The 25,430-nt window shown below is 44.5% G+C and overlaps 1 protein-coding gene and 1 pseudogene across 3 annotated transcripts; both read left to right on the top strand.

The window, feature by feature from the left end:
* Positions 1-90: 90 nt before the first annotated feature.
* Positions 91-25,170, top strand: LOC120024029 (CAD protein-like). Of its 3 annotated transcripts, XM_038968116.1 has the most exons (44): positions 91-479; positions 1,377-1,516; positions 1,626-1,755; positions 1,887-2,029; positions 2,251-2,392; positions 2,617-2,788; positions 3,312-3,497; positions 3,615-3,724; positions 3,812-3,954; positions 4,084-4,215; positions 4,413-4,646; positions 4,809-5,030; positions 5,237-5,425; positions 5,561-5,685; positions 5,786-5,919; positions 6,061-6,173; positions 6,258-6,508; positions 6,860-7,106; positions 7,196-7,294; positions 7,516-7,740; positions 7,911-8,093; positions 8,270-8,488; positions 8,656-8,823; positions 10,682-10,864; positions 10,952-11,056; positions 11,214-11,459; positions 11,884-11,965; positions 12,126-12,292; positions 12,458-12,622; positions 12,721-12,852; positions 13,233-13,434; positions 13,559-13,749; positions 13,912-14,145; positions 14,279-14,417; positions 14,584-14,625; positions 16,581-16,637; positions 17,087-17,280; positions 17,491-17,565; positions 23,246-23,458; positions 23,653-23,778; positions 23,959-24,114; positions 24,261-24,362; positions 24,441-24,535; positions 24,664-25,170. In XM_038968116.1, the coding sequence occupies exons 1-44, from the start codon at positions 398-400 to the stop codon at positions 24,761-24,763; spliced, it is 6,795 nt and encodes a 2,264-aa protein (XP_038824044.1). In that variant the 5' UTR covers positions 91-397; the 3' UTR covers positions 24,764-25,170. The 3 variants fall into 3 exon arrangements, with proteins under 3 accessions (XP_038824044.1, XP_038824045.1, XP_038824046.1); XM_038968117.1 differs by lacking the exon at positions 14,584-14,625; XM_038968118.1 differs by lacking the exons at positions 14,584-14,625; positions 16,581-16,637.
* Positions 6,653-6,787, top strand: LOC120024628 (annotated as a pseudogene).
* Positions 25,171-25,430: the final 260 nt, after the last annotated feature.

Raw genomic sequence — 25,430 nt, forward strand, 5'->3', positions numbered from 1 at the left:
ATTGTCCCCTCCTTAAACGTGCTTACGCTCGTTTTTACGCTCTATGTAACCACGGCGAGGTCGCTGAAAAAGTTCCACACTGCTAAGGCGGCGTGCTGAGCAGTGTGGACCCAAAGTTCAGCCTTCGAAATACAACATTTCGACGCATTTAACGCTTTCTTTTGTTTTAAAATAACATAATAATTTGTCTTAGTTTTAACATAGTCATTTGTCAAGGATTTTTTGTTGTTGCTCGTGCATCCTCATTAGCATCTGGCCAGCGTGTTTCACGTGGGCAAGCATTGCGGAACGGAAGCATCCATCACACCAAAAAGCTGATTATTGCTTTCCATAATTGATTCAAAAAATTGCGTTCATTTCGCTCAATTACAGTATTGATATTTTTTATTTAAAAAAAATGGCAACCCTGATTTTAGAAGATGGGACCACCTTCAAGGGACGCCTTTTCGGGGCAAATGCGTCGGTGTCTGGTGAAGTTGGTAAGTCGTATTTTATGAGAAGGCAAATTAGCACATTGATTCGCAACATCTATCTAACTAGCTCATTTTAATATAATGATATCATCGTTTATATTCTGACTGATAGCTATATATGTTACCCACAAAGGCTAATTTTATAGCTAAAAGCAGCTCTTCACCCAACCGTCTTCGGTGTTTCGCGCGAAATGTTCGAGTTTGCCCTGTGGTGCAGTCTTTACAGCGTGTGTCTTCCCATGCAGAACATACTATTTGACGAGTTGGCACGTGGTCCCTGTTTTTTCGCAATGATGTGACATTAATTAAGATTGTATCCTGTATTTTAAACCTTTATTCAGAAATTTGAATTACACCCAACATTTAAGCAATTGTCTGAGAATGGTGCTGGACCATCTGACGTCAAAGAAAATGGGACAGTTTGATGAAGAAGCTTTAAATAAGGGTTGCCACATTAAATCATGCATGCCACATGATTGCGCAAATCACAGGGACCTACCATGACCTATTGACTCCTTCATCCCTATTTCGGTCTGTGGCGCAACACGGTTTGACCTATTTATGAACATGTTTCGCCTATGCCCTATAAAGCATTTGTTGCTGTACCATGTCCCATACATTGTAATGGTTATGTATCTAGCATCCATTTAGATTGTAAGATCAATTTCCCTCATTAGATTTACTGAAAGATTGGGTAATTAGATGTTATGCTCCCCTACAAATTAAGTTTAGTTTAGCCAATAAGGGTTTTGATTAAATAAATGGAGTGCAGTGCAAATGTCTAAAGTTCCAGTATCATCACCTTTCTCAATGTGCCAATCCTGAAATGTAGCACTGATTTACACTTTGCTATGAAAACTGGAAAGTTGACATGATGATTCCAAATGATTGTTTGTTTTCCAGTGTTCCAGACAGGCATGGTGGGCTACCCAGAGGCCCTGACTGACCCGTCCTACAGGTGTCAGATTCTCACCCTCACCTACCCTCTGCAGGGCAACTATGGCATACCCCAGGATGAGGAGGGGGACTTTGGACTCAGCAAGGTGGGTGGAGTTGGCTAAGCGTCCCAACAGAAATAATAGGTGGAGAAAATAAATATATTGACCCCAAGCGCCTGTTTGACTGTAATGTTCTATTCTGTTTTCCCCTCAGTGGTTTGAGTCTTCTAAGATCCACGCTGCAGCCCTCATCGTCGGGGAGGTCTCCCAGAACCCCAGCCACTGGAGCTCAGCCATGTCTCTGGACCAGTGGCTCAAAGAGCAGGGCATCCCCGGCCTAGAGGGTCAGTAGAGTTATCATTCTAAACATCACAGTACTGTATCAAATGTTGTCTGAATCTGTTTTGATGTGGTGCTGTTTACAGTAGTGTCTACAATAGAGGTTGTAGTTGATGCGCTTGCTTTGATACTGTAGGAGTTGACACCCGCAGTCTGACCAAGAAGATCCGTGAGAAGGGAACCATGCTGGGGAAGCTTGTTGTGGACGGAACGCTGGAGGCCAACGTTCCATTTGACAACCCTGACCAGAGGAACCTGGTCAAGGAGGTGTCCATGAAGGTAAGGCAGTGCTATGTTTTAAGTTTGGTCCGGTCATACTTTTTTTGTTGTGTGTTTAGATCCTAAAACTTCCTCAATCGAATGCCAGTGGTTTTGTGTGAATTACATAACGCTGATCGCGTTCCAAGTCTGTGAAAAGTCGAATGTTTTGTCTCTCACCACAGTAGATAAGCAGAGGCTTATCAGAACTAATACGTGCCTTGTCTGTCTGTGTTGAGCAGGAGCCCCTGGTGTTCAACCCCAGTGGTACTGTCAGGATCACAGCAGTAGACTGTGGCATTAAGTACAACCAAATCCGCTGCCTGTGTCAGAGAGGGGCCTGTGTCACTGTGGTGCCCTGGGATCACCCACTGGACAGCACAGGTTAGTCACAGCACTGGGTTTCATATACGATTCACAGAGACACTGCACCATCACTCCCTGTTCCCTTGTTTTCCCTCTTCTCCCACCTGCCTTGATCTTTACCTTGGAGCTTCTGACCTGCAAAGTTGTTTCAGCCATTCAATTATGAAGTTCTATTGCATGTGCAATAGTTAGTATTGTAATATTTGTTGTGGCTATGCTGACAAAGATGTGGTCCTTTTCAGATTTTGATGGGCTATTCATAAGCAATGGCCCTGGGGACCCCCAGTTCTGTAAGGAGACCATACACAACGTGAGGAAGGTGGTGTGTGTGGATAACCCCAAGCCTGTGTTTGGTATCTGCCTGGGCCACCAGCTTCTCTCCCTTGTCATCGGAGCAAAAACCTACAAAATGAAGTTAGTACAGAGTACTAAATCTTAGTTGTGATTGGTGTCACTCTCTCTGCCTCCTCAGCTCTTAAGTTCTGCTTACTTTCTTTGTTTTGCTTCAAAGAGGACAGCCAGTGGTGCTGACTGTTGGTGCTGTTATTTGGCCACCTCCCTCAATGTCAGTGCTTCCCAGGGCCCCTCTTTATTTATCTGGGAGCGTTCTGGTGTGAAATGAGATATTCTGCTTAGCGCAGCAGTCTGGATGCAGCCTAGTGCATTGCTGAGGGGCTGGAAAGGCCTGGTTTGTTTTGGAAAGACTCCTGGGATTGTTACTTTGTTAGCGTTCTGTTTGTCCAAGGCCAGATGCGATGCCAGCTTCCTTTTGTCCCTCTAGAATGTTTGGCCATGCAGCTGTACAGTCAGTGGGTGGAAACAGAACAGTTCACAGGGTTAATAGCAAGACCTTTGCAGTGTTTGTGTCAAGTAAGGATTCTGCAGAATATAGGCCATTAAATAATAGAATTAGACTAAAACAACCGTCTGTTTTTAGGTATGGAAATCGTGGCCATAACCAGCCCTGCATCCACAAGGGCACGGATCGCTGTTTCATCACGTCTCAGAACCATGGCTTTGCTGTGGATCCCCTGACCCTGCCACAGGGCTGGGATGTGCTCTTCACCAATGCCAATGACCAGACCAGTGAGGGCATTGTGCACAACACCAAACACCTATTCAGGTACAACTACCACCTCTTGAGCTGCTTCCAGACTTTCAACTTGTTTCTTTGGAAAAAATGACCCTCCGTGATACAGGAAATTGATAACCAGATATTTTTTTACCTGTGTCATTTCAGTGTCCAGTTCCACCCAGAGCACATGGCAGGCCCCACTGACCTGGTCAGTCTATTTGATGTGTTTCTGGACACTGTTAGAGACCACAAGGAGGGCAAGAGTGGCAAACCAGGTTAGATGTGCGTTCATCTCCTCAACCCTTATTACCTCTGTATTCCAGTTGTAAGCTATAGTAACAGCCCTCTCTCCCTCCCTGCAGTGAAGCAGAGACTGACGGAGCACCTGACCTACCCTGGGTCTCCCAAGCCGGAAGAGTTTGTTCGGCCACGCAAGGTCCTGATCCTGGGCTCTGGGGGCCTCTCCATCGGACAGGCTGGGGAGTTTGATTACTCTGGCTCTCAGGTGAGACAAACTGCCAACACCAGTGAAGACTAACAGCAAATGCAATGAGCTGTTTAATTCAATGTTGGTTCTCTCTAATTTAACAGTACTTGAACTAATCAGACAGTCGTCTATGTCCACCCCTCCAAGGCCATAAAAGCATTGAAGCAGGAGAACATTCAGACTGTGCTCATCAACCCCAACATTGCCACGGTTCAGACCTCCAAGGGACTGGCTGACAAGGTTTACTTCCTACCTCTCACCCCGGAGTACGTCACTGAGGTAAGGAAGGACATTGCTCCCTGCGCCATCCTCCAGTCATTTCAGATGAGCGCTCAGCAGAGCGTGTGCATTAAAACTCTCATATACTCAGAACGGATAGTAGAGTAGGAGCCCATTGTTCCCACAAGTTGTCATTGATATTTGGTAATTCAGTCAATGAGTGAGAACTGACCATCTGCCAAATGTCCTCTGTCCAGGTGATAAAGAATGAGCGTCCAGACGGGGTCCTCCTGACCTTCGGGGGGCAGACTGCTCTAAATTGCGGGGTGGAGCTGACCAAAAGGGGTGTCCTGGAGAAGTATGCGGTGCGTGTGCTGGGGACGCCAGTGGCCTCCATCGAGATGACTGAGGACAGGAAGATCTTTGTGGAGAAGATGGAGGAGATCAATGAGCACGTGGCGCCCAGCGAGGCCGCTCTGTCTGTGGAGCAGGTAAGGAGAGGGGCTTGGGACAAATGTCTCACTCCCTCACACACACATTGACCCATACTGAAACTATACTATTTTCTTGATTGTCACTTTATTCGTGGATTAGAACCATCTTAATGTTTGATTACTGTGGGCTTTTGCTGTGTATTTTGTTCTGTGTTGTAGGCGGTGGCGGCTGCAGAGCGTCTAGGCTACCCTGTCCTGGTGCGCTCTGCCTTTGCCCTGGGCGGACTGGGCTCTGGCTTCGCCAATAACAGTGAGGAGTTGACCTCTCTGGTGACCTCTGCCTTCGCCCACACCTCCCAGGTCCTAGTGGACAAGTCCCTGAAGGGCTGGAAGGAGATCGAGTATGAAGTGGTCAGAGACGCCTACGACAACTGTATCACCGTAAGTAGAGGGACGACACTATGCATGTGACTGTATTAAGGATAATTTTGAGAAAGTATATATTACTATGTAAGTACCATGTTATTATGCATTTGACTGTATTACGGCTATAGATTATACATCGTAGTTTGTGTGAAGCCTCCTTATCAATGGAGACGCAAGATCGAATGTGATTAAAGTGTTGTGTGTGTTCATCTGGGCTGTAGGTATGTAACATGGAGAACATTGATCCTCTGGGTATCCACACTGGGGAGTCGATCGTGGTGGCGCCCAGTCAGACGCTCAACGACTATGAGTACAACATGTTGAGGGACACCGCCATCAAGGTCATCAGACACCTGGGCATCGTGGGAGAGTGTAACATCCAGTATGCCCTCAACCCGGAGTCTGAACAGGTAATAGTCCATACTGACATTGTGAATCATTTTCTGAGAGTTTATACTAGTGTTAAACCTCTGAAACATGTTCTGATATTTTTACAATAATGTTTATACTGTATAGCAATCTAAATGGGTGTTTCTGTGCTCCAGTACTACATCATTGAGGTGAATGCCCGTCTGTCTCGGAGCTCAGCTCTGGCCAGTAAAGCTACAGGATATCCCCTGGCCTACGTGGCTGCCAAGCTGGGATTGGGCATCCCTCTACCTGTCCTCAAGTGAGTTTGGATTAAAGTCAGGTTAAGAATTCAATTTGTTGATTTATCTACTAATACCAAGGTTCTAACTGGTCATGGTAATGATTCTGCTCTTGTCCAGGAACTCGGTGACCAACCAGACCACGGCTAACTTTGAGCCCAGTCTGGACTACTGTGTGGTGAAGGTCCCTCGCTGGGATCTCAGCAAGTTCCTCCGTGTCAGCACCAAGATAGGTAGCTCCATGAAAAGCGTGGGTAAGAGGACGAGCACTGATGTGTTTATTAGTCTGATTTGGGAGCAGCGCAGTGCCTTATATCTATAGAGGCAGATGATTCTACCACTTAGTGGCATTGCAGGTTTACACACTAAGGAATTCTTTGTCTCTGACCTTGTAGGAGAGGTGATGGCCATCGGCCGCAGCTTTGAGGAAGCCTTCCAGAAGGCTCTACGGATGGTGGATGAGAACTGTGTGGGCTTTGACCACACCATCAAACCAGTGTCTGACGAGGTAAGCCCAGTCAGCACATTTTTCCCTCTTGTCTTCCTTTTTATGTGAACTGTTCAGACATGACTCTGTCCTTTGGTCTTACAGGAGCTGCAGACTCCGACAGACAAGCGTATATTTGTGCTGGCGGCTGCTCTGAGGGCGGGCTACACAGTGGACCGCCTGTACGACCTGACCAAGATCGACCGCTGGTTCCTCCACAAGATGAAGAACATTGCGGACCATGAGAAGGTGCTGGAGTCGTACAACCAGGACGAGAGTGCCATGCCTCTGGAGGTGATGAGGAAAGCCAAGCAGCTGGGCTTCTCAGACAAACAGATCGCCTTGGCTGTGCAGAGGTACGGTACTGTGTTGTCAGAATGGTAGCCTGCTATTCGCACGCGTTTCAAAACATTAATAGTGGAGTCTGTTACATGAAGAAAATCTCATAGAACCTATAAAAAGTGTTGGATCAAGATTGCTGTTGACAACTTGACTTGATTCTTCAGTGATGATACGATGGCGAGTTGGAACGGGACGCAGTCGGTCTCTGGGGGTCACGTTCTGTGTGTCTAGGTTCAGTTCCCTTAAACATTGTGTTCTTCAGTTGACGACATCGAGGCATTTGTCTGAGAAGGGCTTGATTGATTTGAAATGTCTGTTTTTTTTAAATGAACTTGTCTGACCTTTGACCCTGCAACTCTCTCCAGCACGGAGCTGGCAATGAGGAAGCTGCGACGTGATTGGAGCATCTTGCCGGTGGTGAAGCAGATCGACACTGTTGCAGCAGAGTGGCCAGCCCAGACCAACTACCTGTACCTGACCTATAACGGTACAGAGAGCGACCTGGGCTTCAGCGAGCCCCATGTAATGGTAATCGGCTCCGGCGTTTACCGCATTGGCAGCAGTGTGGAGTTTGACTGGTGTGCTGTGGGCTGCATCATGGAGCTCAGGAAGGTATGACTATATATACTTTTTACGGAAGAGCTCTCATTATTATTATGTTGATATTGACATGATTTGCTGTGTGTGTCGTCCCCCCCCAGATGGGCTATAAAACCATCATGGTGAACTATAACCCAGAGACTGTCAGCACAGACTACGACATGTGCGACCGCCTCTACTTCGATGAGATCTCCTTTGAGGTAAGAGTGCTCGACTGATAGCATGGTCCTAACTCACTTTCTTTCAAACATTTTATTTTGTAGTTTTTCTTCATACAATATATAGCAATCGCCAACATTCAAAGGTCCTAACTTTCTTGAACTAATGCTTTTATCTCATAAACAAAGGACCTCAACACCTCTACATCAACCCCTGTATTATGCATGAACATGTAGCTCCATTGTCTCCTCCCTTCCTCCAGGTTGTTATGGACATCTATGAGATGGAGAACCCAGAGGGAGTGATCCTGTCCATGGGGGGCCAGCTGCCCAACAACATCGCCATGTCCCTCCACAGGCAGCAGTGTCGCATCCTGGGCACCTCCCCGGAGTTCATCGACTCTGCTGAGAACAGGTTCAAGTTTTCCCGCATGCTGGACACCATCGGCATCAGCCAGCCCCTGTGGAAGGAACTCACAGCGATTGAGGTAAGCACAGAACACTGCTTCTAATCTGTTTGACTTTCAAACCAGTAATGAAGAGGTTAAATGTCTTGGTTGTTGAGCAATGCCTATTGTTTTGATCTCAAATTATATGGAAACTGTGAATTTGATGTAATATTGTGAATTTGATGTAATATTCTATCTTCCCCTCCCAGTCGGCCATGAAGTTCTGTGAGACCGTGGGCTACCCGTGTCTGGTGCGTCCCTCCTACGTTCTGAGCGGAGCAGCCATGAACGTGGCGTACACAGACAGCGACCTGGAGAAGTACCTGAGCAGCGCTGTGGCCGTGTCCAAGGAATACCCTGTGGTAATCTCCAAGTTCATCCAGGAGGCCAAGGTATGACTCGGTAAATGCTTGACTACACAGATTGCAATGCCCTACTGCTTTGTCATTAAAATGATAATTCACTTAAATATAAATTACATTTTATTTTCAATGTGTAAAAAAGTAGACTACCTTTTTAAATATCCAGTGAGCCTCTAGTTTGGACCTGACTGGCGTCTGTGTTTCAGGAGATAGATGTGGACGCGGTGGCATGTGACGGTGTGGTGATGGCCATTGCCGTGTCAGAGCATGTGGAGAACGCTGGGGTGCACTCTGGGGACGCCACCCTGGTCACGCCCGCCCAGGATATCAACCAGAAGACCATGGAGCGCATCAAGATGATTGTTCACGCCATCGGTCTGGAGCTGCAGGTCACCGGGCCCTTCAACCTGCAACTCATCGCTAAGGTAGTCTTTCTAAAGGATGTTTTGGAGTTTCAAATCAGAGGTTGACGATCAACAAGTCAAACCGATAATCAACCGCAACGAGTCAATAAAGTTTTCTGGTCCCTGCGGGATTTCCAATGGCTGGCCACCTGTTGCCTTTAATTGCAACGAGTGTGTTTTCTGGACAGGATGACCAGCTGAAGGTGATCGAGTGCAACGTCCGAGTCTCCCGCTCCTTCCCGTTCGTCTCGAAGACACTGGGAGTGGATCTGGTCGCCCTGGCAACATGTGTCATCATGGGAGAAGAGGTGGAGCCTGTGGGCCTGATGAAAGGAGTGGGCATCGTGGGTGTCAAGGTAACGGCGCAGACAAGTCTACAACAACCATGAAATACCCAAGTTTTAATTACCTCCACTAGTGACATTCAACAATAGTCTTATGGGGGCCAGATTTGAATAAGGTTATTTGCATATGGGGCTAGACATTTTCTCTTAAAACCAGTATAAAAAACAATGCACAAACACAATTATCTTAAAGCACTTTTATTCAAATTAAATGTTGCTATAAGATTAGCCCAATTCAGTGCTAACAATTGTTTAAATAATGGAACACATTTGTACTTATAACACAGTTGACCTGCATCACATGAATGAATTTCTACTTTCCTGTCTGTTTTACTTGCATAGCTTAATCTTTAGTTTTTATTTACACATAAGCCATCCATAAGAGGTTTCCTATCTCAGTTGACTAGAATCACATTATTTTCAATTTCATTATTGTTTTTACACACAAACAAACCTTTTATGGATGGCACATCTGTCTCTCCGCCGCATCAGTAGAGAACCGGTCCTATAACCAACTGTACCACCAATGTGGGGACTTAAACTCATAAAATCTTGTTGCAAAGTTAGCTTTTCGTTTATCTAAACTCAGACATCACGGGAGTCATTTGTAGGCTACTGACGACTGAATATAGTTGTGTAGGGAAGTGGCATGTTTGGGCTCAAATCAGAGGAGAAAATTACTTTTCTTAACATGAATGACTTTTAATTAAATTTTTTATTATTTTAGTCCCAAATGAAGTCCCTTCAATTGATTTGAAGACGTCACTAAAAAACAAACCTATGACACGAAATCCTCATAATGTGTGTGTTGGCTTTCTTGTTGAGGAGAAAAGCCACCATCTGCCTAAGCTTACATAGGCTGCTCTCTTGAGAGCACTATTATCCTTGCTTAGCCACCCAACATCATTATGTAAAAGTAGATCATGATGCTCAGTAGACTACGAAACAAGCAATGTTGCAGGCTAGATGTTAATCAGATTAAGTTTATGATAGCCATAACTGAGTCCCATGTTTTTTTAGCTCACTGCTGAGTTAAGCACAAAGCATGCTCTAGTATATCTTCTTCGGGACGGTTGAGCGAACGTAGGCTAATGCGATTAGCATGAGGTTGTAAGTAACAAGAGAATTTCCCCAGACATAAACATATCTGATATTGGCAGAAAGCTTAAATTCTTGTTAATCTAACTACACTGTCTAATTTACAGCAGCTATTACAGTGAAAGAATACCATGCTATTGTTCGAGAGTGCACATTTTTTAACAAAGTTATTAATAAACAAATTAGGCATATTTGGGCAGTCTTGATACAAAATGTTGAACAGAAATGCATTGGATCATTTACAACTTTGCACATACACTGCCATCTATTGGCCAAAATCTAAATTGCGCCTGGGCTGGAATAATACATTATGGCCTTTCTCTTGCTTTTCAAAGATGATGGGTAAAAAAAAAAGTGTTTCTTTGTATTATCTTTTACCAGATCTAATGTGTTATTCTCCTACATTCCTTTCACATTTCCACAAACTTCAAAGGGTTTCCTTTCAAATGGTACCAAGAATATGCATATCCTTACTTCAGGGCCTGAGCTACATGCAGTTAGATTTGGGTATGTCATTTTATACGAAACTTGAAAAAAGGGGGCGACTCCTCCTTAGAGGATATCATACAGTGTAGTGATCTCATCTGCAGTGAAGGAGCCGATAGGCGGGCAGACAGACCCGGTACCCGTTAGCAGCTCAGATCGGCTGTTTCTGGGATGTTGGGTGATTGACAACTCTTAATGGGCGGGACAACAGGCTCGCGGGCCGCCAGTTGAATAGCCTTGACTTACACGAACAACCTCCATGTTTGAAAGTGTCTCTCTCTCTCAGGTCCCCCAGTTCTCGTTTTCTCGTCTGGCCGGGGCTGATGTGGTTCTGGGGGTAGAGATGACCAGCACTGGGGAGGTGGCCTGCTTTGGAGAGAACAGATACGAGGCCTATCTGAAGGCCATGCTGAGCACAGGCTTCAAGATCCCCAAGAAGAACATTTTGCTCTCCATCGGCAGTTATAAGGTGATTACAATGAGATATGTATGCATCTATTGCTCAAAAATTCATTTTGAGGCTAGCGCTACATCAATGTTCCTTGTTTGTTTCTAGAACAAGAGTGAGCTACTGCCTACTGTACAGGCTATGGAGAGTCTAGGCTATGATTTGTATGCCAGTCTGGGGACCGCTGACTTCTACACTGAGCATGGAGTCAAGGTACATCACATCTAGCCTAAGTGGGCAGGTATCCCCACTTCTCAACAAAGTATATTTAAAAAATCCCCTTTCCATGATTTCCAGGAAAGATTTAGCAATTTTCAGTTCACGTTTTCTATTTACTTCCTGAATTAAACTGAAGCCCCTCACCCTTTAGGTGATGGCAGTGGACTGGCCGTTTGAGGAAGAGGAGAGCGACTGCCCCAACAAGGACAAGCAGAGGAACATATTGGAATACTTGGAGGACCACCACTTTGACATGGTCATCAACCTCTCCATGAGGAACTCTGGAGGCCGACGCCTCTCCTCCTTTGTAACCAAAGGTTACCGCACCCGCCGCATGGCCATCGACTACTCAGTCCCCCTCATCATTGACATCAAGTGCACCAAGCTATTTTTCCAGGTAGATTAGTTTTTTTTTTCACCTATATTTAACCATGTAGGCCAGTTGAGAACAAGTTCTCATTTACAACTGCGACCTGCCCAAGATAAAGCAAAGCAGTGCTACAAAAACAACAGAGTTACACATAAACAAATAGTCAATAACACAATAGAAAAATATATGTACAGTGTGCAAATGTAAAAGATTAGGGAGGTAAGGCAATAAATAGGCCATAGATGCAAAATAATTACAATTTAGCATTAACACTGTAGTGATAGATGTGCAGATGATGATGTGCAAGTAGAGATACTGGGGTGCAAAAAGATAAATAATATGCGGATGAGGTAGTTTGGTGTGATGAGATGTTAGTCACACTTTTTTTTTGAGCTAGCGATGATTGTTTGCTGACTATCCTGATTGAATTGTGTGCTGCTGTGATTTGTAGGCGCTGCGTCTGGTTGGAGGCTTTCCGCCCGTCAAGACTCACGTGGACTGTATGACGTCACAGAAGTTGATTCGCTTGCCTGGTAAGCAGTAAAGCACCTTAAGCTTGGGCTATGACTAAAAAAGGCTGTTAACTTAAAATATTGCCTGTATTCAGGCAATACATGATGGCTACTTCAGTCAAGCTGTGGAACTGCAGGGTTTCTAAACGGTTCTAATTGAGTCCCCTGTCCCCTGTGCCAGGTCTGATAGATGTGCACGTCCACCTGCGGGAGCCGGGTGCCACTCACAAGGAGGACTTCTCCTCGGGCACAGCGGCTGCCTTAGCAGGGGGAGTCACCATGGTGTGTGCCATGCCCAACACGGCACCCGCCATCATTGACCTCAGCTCTCTCACCATGGTCCAGAAGGTAATGAGAGCATACATGGACATTTAAGACATTCGTGACTGAATATTACAAATAAGTATGTTTCAGACATGAAATGATGCCTGTTTAAAAAGAATAAAAATAATTATCGACCAATGCAGTACTTAAAGGTTTACTCACTGTTGATCCAATGTTTTGTCCGCTCAGCTTGCCAAGGCAGGGTGTCGCTGTGACTATGCCCTCTATGTCGGGGCGGCTTCAGACAATGCTGCCGTCTTACCCTCCATCGCCAACTCCGCCGCTGGGCTGAAGATGTATCTGAACGACACCTACTCCACTCTGAAGATGGACAATGTCTCAGTTTGGATGGAGGTAGGAGACTAATCAACTGACTGAATGACGTCCTTGATTGATATCATTCGCAAGTGTTTCTGTTGATCTGAGCAGTGCTTTCTCTTTCTGTGAACTAGCACTTTGAGAAATGGCCCAAGCACCTACCAATCGTGGCTCACGCAGAGAAGCAGACGGTGGCAGCCATCTTGATGGTGGCCCAGCTCTACCAGAGAGCTGTTCATATCTGCCACGTGGCCAAGAAGGAGGAGGTAAGATGGCCGCCTGGAACATCACATGCATACAGATGGAGCACTGCTTTGGCTTTGTGTGGCCCATTCATAGTCTCCAGAGGGAATGAGGTGTCAACCAAGGCATACAGTAAGTAACCTTTTAGTTGTAGTTTTTTGGAAAGAGTCATCACCGATTCCTTTCATTTAAAATCAGCTGCAAGAACACACAGCAGTAGCTACAAGACAAAGGATATAGCCCTGCTCTTATGTTCTAAGATAAGACTTTGCCTACAGAAATGTGATCTATGCCCTTGAAATGATTAATTCTGAGCCAGAAACAGACCAGAACAGGCGTAGGATAGTATGTAATGAATTTGCTGAGTAATGGTTGGCATCTATTCCATCCTTCCCTTCCCCAGATTCTGATCATCCGTGTGGCCAAGCAGAAAGGCATCCAGGTGACGTGTGAGGTGGCGCCCCATCACCTCTTCCTGTGTGAGGAGAACGTGGCGGACATCGGGGACGGCCGGGCGCAGGTACGCCCCATGCTGGGAACCCGGGAGGACATGGAGGCCCTCTGGGAACACATGGACATCATTGACTGCTTCGCAACCGACCACGGTGAGGAGGGCTCCATTAACCCCTACCTTCAGCATACTGCTTCAGTTTTTTTTTTTATACTCAACTTGTAACTATGTTGGCATACAACAGCCTTGATAATATTTCTGTATGTTTTGGCTAACAGCCCCCCATTCAGTGGAGGAGAAGAACTCTGAGAAGCCCCCCCCAGGCTACCCTGGCCTGGAGACCATGCTGCCCCTCCTCCTCACCGCCGTCAGCGACGGGCGCCTCACCGTCGACGATATCATCAAGCGCTTGTACGACAACCCCCGCAAGATCTTCTCCCTGCCCGCACAGGACAACACTTATGTAGAGGTAGCTACAGACACATGGCAATACATGTTTTTCCATGTAAATTGGGCATCATGGCAAGGATTTATTCTCCTTGGGTTACCACATTGAAATACAAAGAGGGGTTGAAGGGACTGGCTTTTCAAGACAATTCTTGATGTCTAAAGACCTGCTGTCTCCCACCAGGTGGACCTGGAGCAGGAGTGGGTCATACCCAAACACATGCAGTTCACCAAGTCCAAGTGGACGCCTTTCGAAGGCATGAAGGTGAAGGGCAAGGTCCGCAGAGTGGTTCTCAGAGGAGAGGTGGCCTACATCGACGGACAGGTGCTGGTCCCTCCTGGTTATGGAGAGGATGTGAAGACTTGGCCTGCACCCATCCCCACCCAGCCCCCTGAGCCGGTGAAAGAAGTCCAACAGGTACAGTCCCACCCATTTCCGTTCCGCCCTTTCACATAAGTGTGCTGCTATTCAACCTACAGTTATATGTGATGTAGCATACTAGCAGGCATTGGCCGTGACAGGCATTGGCTATTGTGTGTGTGTGTGGCAGACCCCAGAGCACCCCCGGCTGACCTCGCCGTGTGAGGGCATCCGCACCCGCGCCCCGAGCCCTCGCCGCTCCGCTGGGGATGGACGCTACATGCTCCCACCCCGTATCCACAGGTCATCTGACCCAGGCGTTACACCAGGTACTACAACTCCCACAACCCCTTCTCTCCCCCAGAGCCTGGTGGTCACTTAACTGAAGTTGCCTCCAATAGTTTGTCTTACACAGCTGAGTGCCTGCTTGTTGTGGCAAAGTGCTTTGTGAATGTCTGTTTCAATAAATTGGGTATTCACTGTGTCCATCTACAGGTTTTAGGACAATACACACAAAATGGCGCTTGGATTTCGTTGGTAAACCTTTTAGTCTGAATCTATGAACCTACAGATCATGTGATTAAGCGCACTGTATATAGTGTTTTCTGATAAAGCAAATCATTTGAGTCTCTCTACTGTAGGCAGCATGGTCAATTAGTACTAAGTGGAGTACATTTGCATATTTTTAAATTAGAGGTCTAAATAAACTCAGCAAAAAAAAGAAACGACCCTTTTTCAGGACCCTGTCTTTCATAGATCATTTGTAAAAATCCAAATAACTTCACAGATCTTCCTTGTAAAGGGTTTAAACACAGTTTCCCATGCTTGTTCAATGAACCATAAACAATTAATGAACATGCACCTGTGGAACAGTTGTTAAGACACAAACAGCTTACAGACGGTAGGCAATTAAGGTCACAGTTATGAAAACTTAGGACACTAGAGGCCTTTCTACTGACTTTAAAAACACCAAAAGAAAGATGCCCAAGGTCCCTGCTCATCAGCGTGAACGTGCCTTAGGCATGCTGCAAGGAGGCGTGAGGACTGCAGATGTGGCCAGGGCAATAAATTGCCATGTCCGTACTGTGAGATGCCTAAGACAGAGCTACAGGGAGACAGGACGGACAGATGATCGTCCTCGCAGTGGCAGACCACGTGTAACAACACCTGCACAGGATCGGTACATCTGAACATCATACCTGCAGGACAGGTACAGGATGGCAACAACAACTGCCTGAGTTACACCAGGAACGTACAATCACTCCATCAGTGCCCAGACTGTCCGCAATAGGCTGAGAGGCTGGACTGAGGGCTTGTAGGCCTGTTGTAAGGCAGGTCCTCACCAGACATCACCGGCAACAACGTCGCCTATGGGCACAAACCCACCGTCGCTGGACCAGACAGGACTGTCAAAAAGTGCTCTTCACTGACGATTCGTGGTTTTGTCTCACCAGGGGTGATGGTCGGATTCGCGTTTATCGTCAAAGGAAGGAGCGTTACACCGAGGCCTGTACTCTGGAGCGGGATCAATTTGGAGGTGCAGGGTCCGTCATGGTCTGGGGTGGTGTCACAGCATCATCGGACTGAGCTTGTCATTGCAGGCAATCTCTATGCTGTGTGTTACAGGGAAGACATCCTCCTCCCTCATGTGGTACCCTTCCTGCAGGCTCATACTGACATGACCCTCCAGCCATACTGCTCGTTCTGTGCGTGATTTCCTGCAAGACAGGAATGTCTCAATCCCATTAAGCACGTCTGGGACCTGTTGGATTGGAGGGTGAGGGCCAGGGCCACCCCCCCCAGAAATGTCCCGGGAACTTGCATGTGCCTTGGTGGAAGATTGGGGTAACATCTCACAGCAAGAACTGGCAAATCTGGTGCAGTCCATTAGGAGTAGATGCACTGCAGTAGTTAATGCAGCTGGTGGCCACACTAAATACTGACTGTTACTTTTGATTTTGACACCCCACCCCCCCTTTTGTTCAGGGACACATTATTCCATTTAAGTTAGTCACATGTCTGTGGAACTTGTTCAGTTTCTCAGTTGTTGACTGTTATGTTCATACAAATATTTACACATGTTAAGTTTGCTGAAAATAAATGCAGTTGACAGTGAGAGGACCTTTCTTTTTTTGCTGAGTTTATATTGGTCCACCTACAGCTCTCTGCTGCTGAAGATCTTTTAGTCGGCCATTTGCTATGCTCTTCACCCATTACCAAGACTGTTCACACACAGCCACTATCGGATGATTTCAGTTTGAAATGAATGATGAGTTGTTGATTAACGTTTGATTCACGTCACTGTCTTTGTAAGAAACAATGGCTGGATGAAATTATGCTCAATGCCACAATCGCAAACGTATTAATAACCCAAATGATATTAGCGTTTCATGTCAGTATACTGGCTAATTGCTATAGTATTGTCTAAATGACCGTAGTTTTGTATCGTCTCTAACACTTGTGTCCTAACTCTGTCATGATATTCTAAACAGCTGAAGATTCAAGGGAAAGAGCATTAAGAAGAGCATTTGAAGAAGATTTAAAAGAAGGTTTGAAGCTTGTTTTAGCGCAGCTCTGCTGTTACGCATAATACTAACCTCTTGCCTAGATGTGCCATCTTTGCGGCTGTTTGTAATTATGGCAATGCATTCCAATGGAGTTATACTGGTAGTTGCTTTGGTGAACACTTGTATTGCATTGCATGATTGGTTGTAGAGATGCTAGAGAGGTTATAATTTACATTCCTTCCCATTAGTTGCTGCACTATCCATGTCGCTTTGCTTGGAGCGGACTGCTTTCCTAACGCTTGGACCATTTCGAAAGGAAAAAGGGACAAACTTGCTTTGAAATATGGTGTAATCAGTGCTTTTGTTGATCGCGCGTCAGGAAATAGAAACGACTGCAGTCCTTTTAGGAGATGTTGCTGAACTAATGAATATTAACACACGTTAGATTTCTCCTGTGGTATTTGAAGTGTTTGCTATTTCTCTGTCCCCAGAGATGGCCCCTGCAGCTGGGGATGGCTCCAGCCATCCCCCTCCCCTGGCCAGGGTCCTGTCCCCCCGGGCTGAGGCAGGGTTGGGGGTAGCGGCAGGGCAGCCCCAGACCCTGACCCACCTTCAGACCTCCCCCCTACTGCACCCCCTAGTGGGACAACACGTCCTCTCTGTCAGGCAGTTCAGCAAGGAACAGGTACTCCACATTAATGGCCAGGGAAAGATTTACTGAAGAACATATGTGCTTTTACATTTATGAAAATTATATTAAAATGAATGTCAATTGTAAAATATTTTCTCTAATATATTTTTTGTTATGGTGGACTCCAGTAAGACAAGCTGTTGCTAATGGGGATCCTAATACAGCGAATGGTGAAAACAAATCTAAAATTTGTATCTATTTCAGATTTCTCACTTGTTTAACGTGGCCCATACTCTTCGCCTGATGATTCAGAAAGAGAGAACCCTGGACATCCTGAAGGTAAGAGTTTTTTCAAACTCTAATGTAAAGAATGACAGTGCGGTAATACTTAGGGATGTACTGATTTTTCTGATACACATCGGTCCCTGGTTCAAATTTGGGGGGAAAACGACTGCATTGGTCTGTGGACCCCAAACCAATCCAAATGTAGCACGCATCGGTCAGGAAATCAATTCAAACGCTGATTCACACATTAGTTTTACTCATATTTAGTGCTGTGGCAATTTTGTCAGCTGGTTATTGTCATGCAAAAGTCTGCCATTAATTTACATAAACATGTTTAGCTTCCACGCATGCAAGCCGTTGATGCGTGCCTTTGGAACTACATTATTTTGTGTATATTAATGTCCTGTGCCATTATTTTATAGTAAGAAGAGTTTAATTTGACTGAATAAAATAAAGGATATTTTTCCCCGTTGGAGAACCACTTCATATGTGCAGTTGCTATCTTGAGCATGAAAGTGATAATTTGAAACAGGTCCTATATGCTAGATTTAGTTATTTGGGAACTTCAGTTGTGAATGATACAAATATTAAAGTCTTAGAAATCAAAACATATATATGGGCTGCATGGTGCGACTGTAGGCTATTGATCTGAGAAGGTAGCAAAAAAGCTTGCAGTCTGTTCCTTGCCTCAGGCTGCTCAGCTGTTCTCTCAAGGGATCATATTTTCACTCATCAGACTATATTCTCAATTTAATCTTGTCTGTACTATGTAAAATTTGATTTAGAATGGCCCATTTTCAAATAGGAGCATGTGCTTAATATGAGCAGCTGAGAAATAAATATTAGAGCACTTCATTCCAAGCATCAACCACTTTTAAGGAACATGCTCTCACTGCCCCAACAGGTGATATTCCACCCGAACTCTGTATTACTAGGATATTTAAAATCAAATACAAAGCCAGCAATTAGTGACTAACTGTAAGCCGCCCTGCACAATCAATGAACCAACCACATCGCCTAGGGCTTTACGTTCTCTCCCAGACTCGTTGATAGACATTTTGGAGCGTAGCATATGGTAACCGGTATGTCCAGTATGGGTTATACAGTCCACACTCAATGGTGATTACTTACATTTATTTTATTTTGGAGTATAGGCTAGACCAATTATTTAGCAAAGACCTCTTAAATCAGTTTTGTTTATCTGCCATACCTAATATGTGGTAGGCTATGTATTGTATAACATTTTAATTCTGTTTTTTGCTCCTAAGCCTATGCAGAAGCTCTAATAAGCATGTGGGTGTTTTTGAATTAATCATCACCTTAGAAATTGCTGTCCATTTCGTTGTTAAACAACATCCACCATGTTTTACACTGTTTCAACCTCCAAATTGATCAGTGAGTTTATTTTTATTTTTTAAATTAACTACGATATGCCTACTGTTTTGATTGTTTGATTTTCATTGTTAGAGGGACAATAGAGCCCTGAGTACCAGCATTAGGACCTGATGATTGTTAGCATGTTGGACTACCAAAGCAGGTCCAGAGTGCATAATAGGAGATTACCATGAATTTTACTGTGGTCATAATACGGTCACTGCAACAGCCCTACTCATCTCTTTCTACCTTCATGAAAATACCTTGTCTTTTGTGTGTCGAACTAAGCATGTACGTTGCCTTCTGAAAGTAATCACTCCACTTTTTCCACATTTTGTTGTTACATCCTGAATTTAAAATGGATTCATTTTAGATTTTTTTGTTACTGGCCTACACACAATGCCCCATGTCAAAGTGGAATGTCATTTTTTTAAAATACTTTTACTAATTAAAAATGAAACTGAATGTGGTATATTTCTGCTTTACCAAATGAGGAGACTTACAAACTACACACCAGTCAGAGTTATACTTAAACTACATCTTTTTATAATAATAAGCTTTGCAATAGCATTTGACTTTCAACAATTCACTATTTCTAATGAACCGTTGAGAAGTGACTACAGAAAAATACAATGATCTTTTATAGCGAAGATACACCCCTCTCAACTTACATGACGAACCACAGATCTTAGGAACAGTTCACAAAGAGATACTTTTTCTTGAGAAAGGAGTATCCCTTACCCAGATAACATTCACTATAAATTATCGTTCAGTTTGGTCCCTAAGACGAGGTTCTAATCTCGTTCCTGGTACTTCATAGTACAAAACACCAACTCATCCAATGGCATATCAATTATCAACTCTAGATACTCCCATCTCAAGTAAACCCCCTCTTGACAAGCTCACTGAGGGGAGTGAGCCTCTAGGTCATACACTATCCCAGGATAAGTGTAAGATCAGAGAGGACACACAATGTTTCCAGACACTGCCATACACCTCCCCCCAATGGGAAAAGGAGGGAGTGACTGGCGCACAGACATTGTGGAGACAAGTAATTGGTTCCCCATTTTAATCACGCCATCTCTTCACATGGTTTAAGAATGGGTAAAGACACATTCACATATGAAGACAACATTCCATTCTGTCCTCTTCCCTTTCTGATATTCTGCATAGCGACATGTGAAAGACAAGCCTGACCTCTCCGGGCCCCAAGTGACTGAGCCCCAGCTTAGGGAAAAGTGCAACTGCCAACACTAATCCAAAAGGATACATTCTAATGACTATCTCACATAAGCATATTATGCAAATAAAACATCTTAATTATCTGTTACCCAACTAATTCTGATTCATCTGCCACATGAACTGTCTTGAGTCCATAAGTATTCAAATCCTTTGTTATGGCAAGACTATGTTCAGGGGTAAAAATGTGCTTAACTAGTCATAAGTTGCATGGACTCACTCTGCAAAAAGTGATTTTTGAATGACTACATCCATCTCTGTACCCCACACATACAATTATCTGTAAGGTCCCTCAGTCGAGCAGTGAATTTCAAACACAGATTCAGCCATAAAGACAAGGGAGATTTTCGAATGCCTCTCAAAGAATGGTACCTATTGGTAGACGGGTACCCATTTTTTAAAAGCCGGCATTGAATATCCCTTTGAGCATGGTGAAGTCATTAATTACACTTTGGATGGTGTAACCCAGTCACTACAAAGATACAGGCGTCCTTCGTAACTCAGTTGTTGGAGAGGAAGGAAACCGCTCAGGGATTTCACCATGAGGCCAATGGTGACATTAAAACGGTTCGAGTTTATTGGTTGTGATAGAACTGAGGATGAATCAACAATATTGTAGTTACTCCACAACACTAGCCTAATTGACAGAATGAAAAGGAAGCCTGTACAGAATAAAAAATATTCCAAAACAAACATGCATCCAGTTTGCAACAAGGCACTAAAGGTAATACTGCAAAGAATTGCAGCAAATGTACTTTTTACCCTGAATACAAAGTGTTATTTTGGTTCAAATACTACACATTGAGTACCCCTCCATATTTTCAAAACATAATGGTGGCTGCATCATTTTATGGATATGCTTGTAATCATTAAGGACTAGGGAGTTTTTCAGGATAAAGATACTGAATGGCCCAGGCAAAATCATAGAGAAACCTTGTTAAATCTGCTTTCAACCCGACACTGGGAGATTTAATTCACCTTTTCAGCAGGACAATAACCGACAACACATGGCCAAATATACACTGGAGTTGACAGTGAATGTTCTTGAGTGGCAGAGTTAGTTTGGACTTGAATCTACTTAAATCTATGGCAAGGCATGAAAATGGTTGTCTAGCAATGATCAACAACCAATTTTACAGAGCTTGAAGAATTTTGATAAGAATAATGGGCAAATGCTTGCCAATCCAGGTGTGGAGAAAGCTCTTACAAACTTATCCAGAAAGACTCGCAGCTGTAATTGCTGCCAAAGGTGCTTCTACAAAGTATTGCGTCAGGGGTGTGAGATTTCTGTATTTCACTTTCAATAAATTAGCAAACGTACAAAAAATTATCATAATTTACTGTCAACAACGTATGAGACATGCTTCAGCCCAGCTTGAAACAAAAAAGGGGGAATCGGGTGCTCGACTGAGGGACTTGAAAATCAGAGCCTTGAAGGCAATTCATCCCGAAAACGTAAGCCTATTGTTTGCTAGTCCCGTCAATAAATATCGGATTTATGCAGCAACGGTGCTCCTTTTTCTTTATTCTCTCGGCTAGTCACCAGGTGAAGTATTCTGGTGTAAGGAATGTTTTAGGTTTCACTGTCATTATGTGGTATTGTGTGTAGATGAGTGAGAGATTGGTTTAATCAATTTTGAATTTGGGCTGTAATGTACAACGTGGAATAAGTCAAGGGGTATGCATACTTTCTGAAGGCACTGTGACAGTCATTGATATTCAAGTCATTTTGAATTCCAAACAACCCCAGAGAATATCAGAGCTTAGTCAAACTAGCTGCTTTGCACGCTGACCAACGTGAGGTAGGCGGCCTGTTCCTGACCTTTCACAGCTGCGCGGCACCTTTCGCATTCAAATGATAAAGTAGCTTGTGGAATATTAGGCTTTATTAAGTGACAACTTATGTAATTTGCTAGGTTATTGTTATCTATGTGCTGTTGGTATTGGTGTTTTACCTGGAATTACAAGTAGGCTACCGGAAACGACTAGCTGTAGGCTACCTGCTGAATGGGGCTTTCAATAGAATGGGGCTTTCAATCACTTTGCGAGGTGTACTGCATGGCCAAAGCGGGAGAAAAGAAGCTCATCAAAGTGGTCAAAACCATTAGATTTTGAGATGGGGATGAATGCCGAAGTTGTGCTATATATAGAGTGTACAAAATATGATGAACAAGTGACTTCAAAGGATCATATCGTTCACCTGGTCAGTCTCATGGAAAGAGCATGTTTTTGTAAACTATAAATATTGGTACATTAGCAGTTTAAACACTTAATCTGCAAAAATGATGAGTTAACTACTGGTTGGTGTTTTCAGAACCAAAGTGGGGGGGAACAAAAACAGGCTTCCCCTCCCCCCCTTTATCTGGTAGATGCCTAGTCTCCCTTATGGCTCAGATCAGGTGTCTACATAGTACGTACACTATAGACATATGTTATTTACACACACGAGCTCCATCAGCAGCTGATTTTAGAATGGAAAATGTGTGTTTATGGAACAAATGTTAGTGCATCTACTTGTTCTCTAATCAATCTGAATCGCACCAACTCGTTTCAAACTAAAACGTATTGTAGCCCATGTATCGAATTGTCTTGAAAGGGAAATGTGTACATCCCTAGTAATACTCAGACAAGCTGTGATTTGTCACAGTAGAAATTGCAGGAGCGAAACTCATTTGAGTAGCCAGTTGGGCCGTTCCATAAAGCCCACTTGTCACCCAGGGTTTGAGTCATCAGCAGGACCTCAGCAGGAAGCATGACTAAGTTCTGATTTCTCTCTTGGTTCTCTCGTCCTTGGAGTGCGATGAGCCATCTTCCTTCAGATGAAACGCATAGGAGCAGGTGTGCTGTTTAAAAATAATAAAACTACCAGTCCCATTTGAAATGACATCACATGGTACTTGACATCATTAAATCCAGACAACAATACAAGCAACACCTGCCACCTGTTTTGTGTCTATGCCTAAAGATCACATAGAACTAGTTTTGCCACTCGGGTCAGTAAATCTGTAAGAATATGGAAATGCTGTGTGTGTGCTCTGAAATGCCTGAATACTGAACTCAGAGAAATGTTGTACACTAGTCTGTTATTTGTCTTAGACCCCTCTGTGTGTTACTCTCTCAGGGTAAGGTGATGGCGTCCATGTTCTACGAGGTCAGCACGCGCACCAGCAGCTCGTTTGCGGCAGCCATGCAGCGTCTGGGCGGCTCTGTGGTCCATTTCTGCGAGGCCACCTCCTCGTCGCAGAAGGGTGAATCTCTGGCCGACTCGGTCCAGACCATGAGCTGCTATGCTGACGTCCTGGTGCTCCGACACCCCATGCCAGGGGCTGTAGAGGTGAGCAGCGTTGTCGATTCGCCATGTTACAACTTCACTTAAACTTGCCCTGTCATGTTCATTAGGCAAGATGTTCTGAGAACACTTTGAAACAACAGAGGTGGTACCACCTAAACACTGACCATATCTATTGTATCAGTTATTGAGTGAGAAGCTGCACTTTCTGTATCTGACATGTTTATCTCCACCTGTAGTCTGCAGCGAGGCATTGTCGGAAGCCAGTGATCAACGCTGGGGACGGGGTCGGGGAGCACCCCACTCAGGCCCTGCTGGATGTGTTTACCATCAGAGAGGAGCTGGGCACGGTCAACGGCATGACGGTGAGACGAGCCCTCAAACCTCTGCTTTTTATGTTCTGGCAGTGTTTTTATATGAAACGGAACTGTAAGATCTGGAACCTGACTGGGTACTTTCATTTCTAATCAGCCGCTCCTTGGTGACTGCACCCCTGCCTGGTAAGTTAACATAGCCAATGCCCTGACTGGTCTCTGTCTCTGTAGATCACCATGGTAGGAGACCTGAAGCACGGACGCACTGTGCATTCCCTGGCCAGGCTGCTCACCCAGTACAGGATCACTCTGCGCTACGTCGCCCCAAAGAACCTGCACATGCCCTCCGAGATCATCGACTTTGTGGCCTCCAAAGGCATCAAGCAGGTGGGTGGATCACAAGGGCCATTTTGGGGTAGAACAGATGTCTCTGAATCAAAAATGTCAATAGCACGGACTTCTAGTATGTAGGTGTCCTTTTTGCATGGTATGCACTACATAAAGCACTAAACTATGTCCTTGTGGCTGTGCAGGAAGAGTTTGAGAGCATCGAGGAGGCACTGCCTGACACTGACGTGCTCTACATTACCAGGATCCAGAAGGAGAGGTTTTCATCAGAGGAAGAGTACAAAGCGGTAAGGATGGGGTATCACTAACCTGTGAGGCTGGCCTTAGTGTTTGATCAGTGCTAAAGGACATGTGTTTTCATCCAGTGCTTCGGTCAGTTCATCCTTACCCCACACATCATGACTGGAGCCAAGAGGAAGATGGTGGTGATGCATCCTCTACCGAGAGTCAATGAGATCAGGTATGGATGTTCCCCTAGATTACAATGCATCTCTTCATTGTATCTCTTTTGATTCACTAATGATTGCAAAATCTAGTTAATGAATTAAGTGGGATGATTTAGTGTCATGTTGACTTTCTCTCTTGCAGTGCGGAAGTGGACACAGATCCTCGTGCTGCCTACTTCCGGCAGGCTGAGAACGGCATGTACATCCGCATGGCCCTCCTGGCCACAGTGATGGGTAGATGAGAGGTGTGTGTATATAGTGGACACGCCACTGTTAGGACCGCAAAACCAACCGGGACCAATTGAGAAATCGATAATAATCAAATTGCTCTTAGTCACGTTTGGTGTGTACTCTTGAACCCAGTTTTTTCACCACCTCCCAGATTGAATTAGTATTGTCTGTTAACAACAATGACTGTTTTGACTGTCACGTGTATTGTTTCATCATTCTGAGTACAATTTGAGAAACATGTTTCATAGAATCAATATGTAGTTTATAGAATAGTTTATTTCTGTGGTTTTATTGTATGGGGAAAAGGAATACAGACTGCTCATCAGAAGGTGGAACCATTGCAGAACATCCTTTTTATGCAGGATAATTGTTATGCTGATTGTACTTTATAAATAATATAATAAAATGTCAACACTTTCAAGGGTTTTGTACATGAGTTTGTTCCATTAACCTCTGAAAATGAAGCTATTCTCATGTGAATGTGGTTCTACCTAGGACTTCTACCCAGTTGTCTTCAAACACTAGATGGCAGCACAATAGTGGTGGTCCAACATGAGACCGACCAACAAACCAGGCTCAATCATCGTTGGTTACATTTTTATAGTTTTCATAGAACACAGAATTACAGTAGGTAGAAAAAAAACTTTTTTTACGTGAATTTCACAAGCGCCAAATTTG

This window comes from Salvelinus namaycush, chromosome 29, assembly GCF_016432855.1.
Source record: "Salvelinus namaycush isolate Seneca chromosome 29, SaNama_1.0, whole genome shotgun sequence".
NCBI classification, from domain to species: domain Eukaryota; kingdom Metazoa; phylum Chordata; class Actinopteri; order Salmoniformes; family Salmonidae; genus Salvelinus; species Salvelinus namaycush.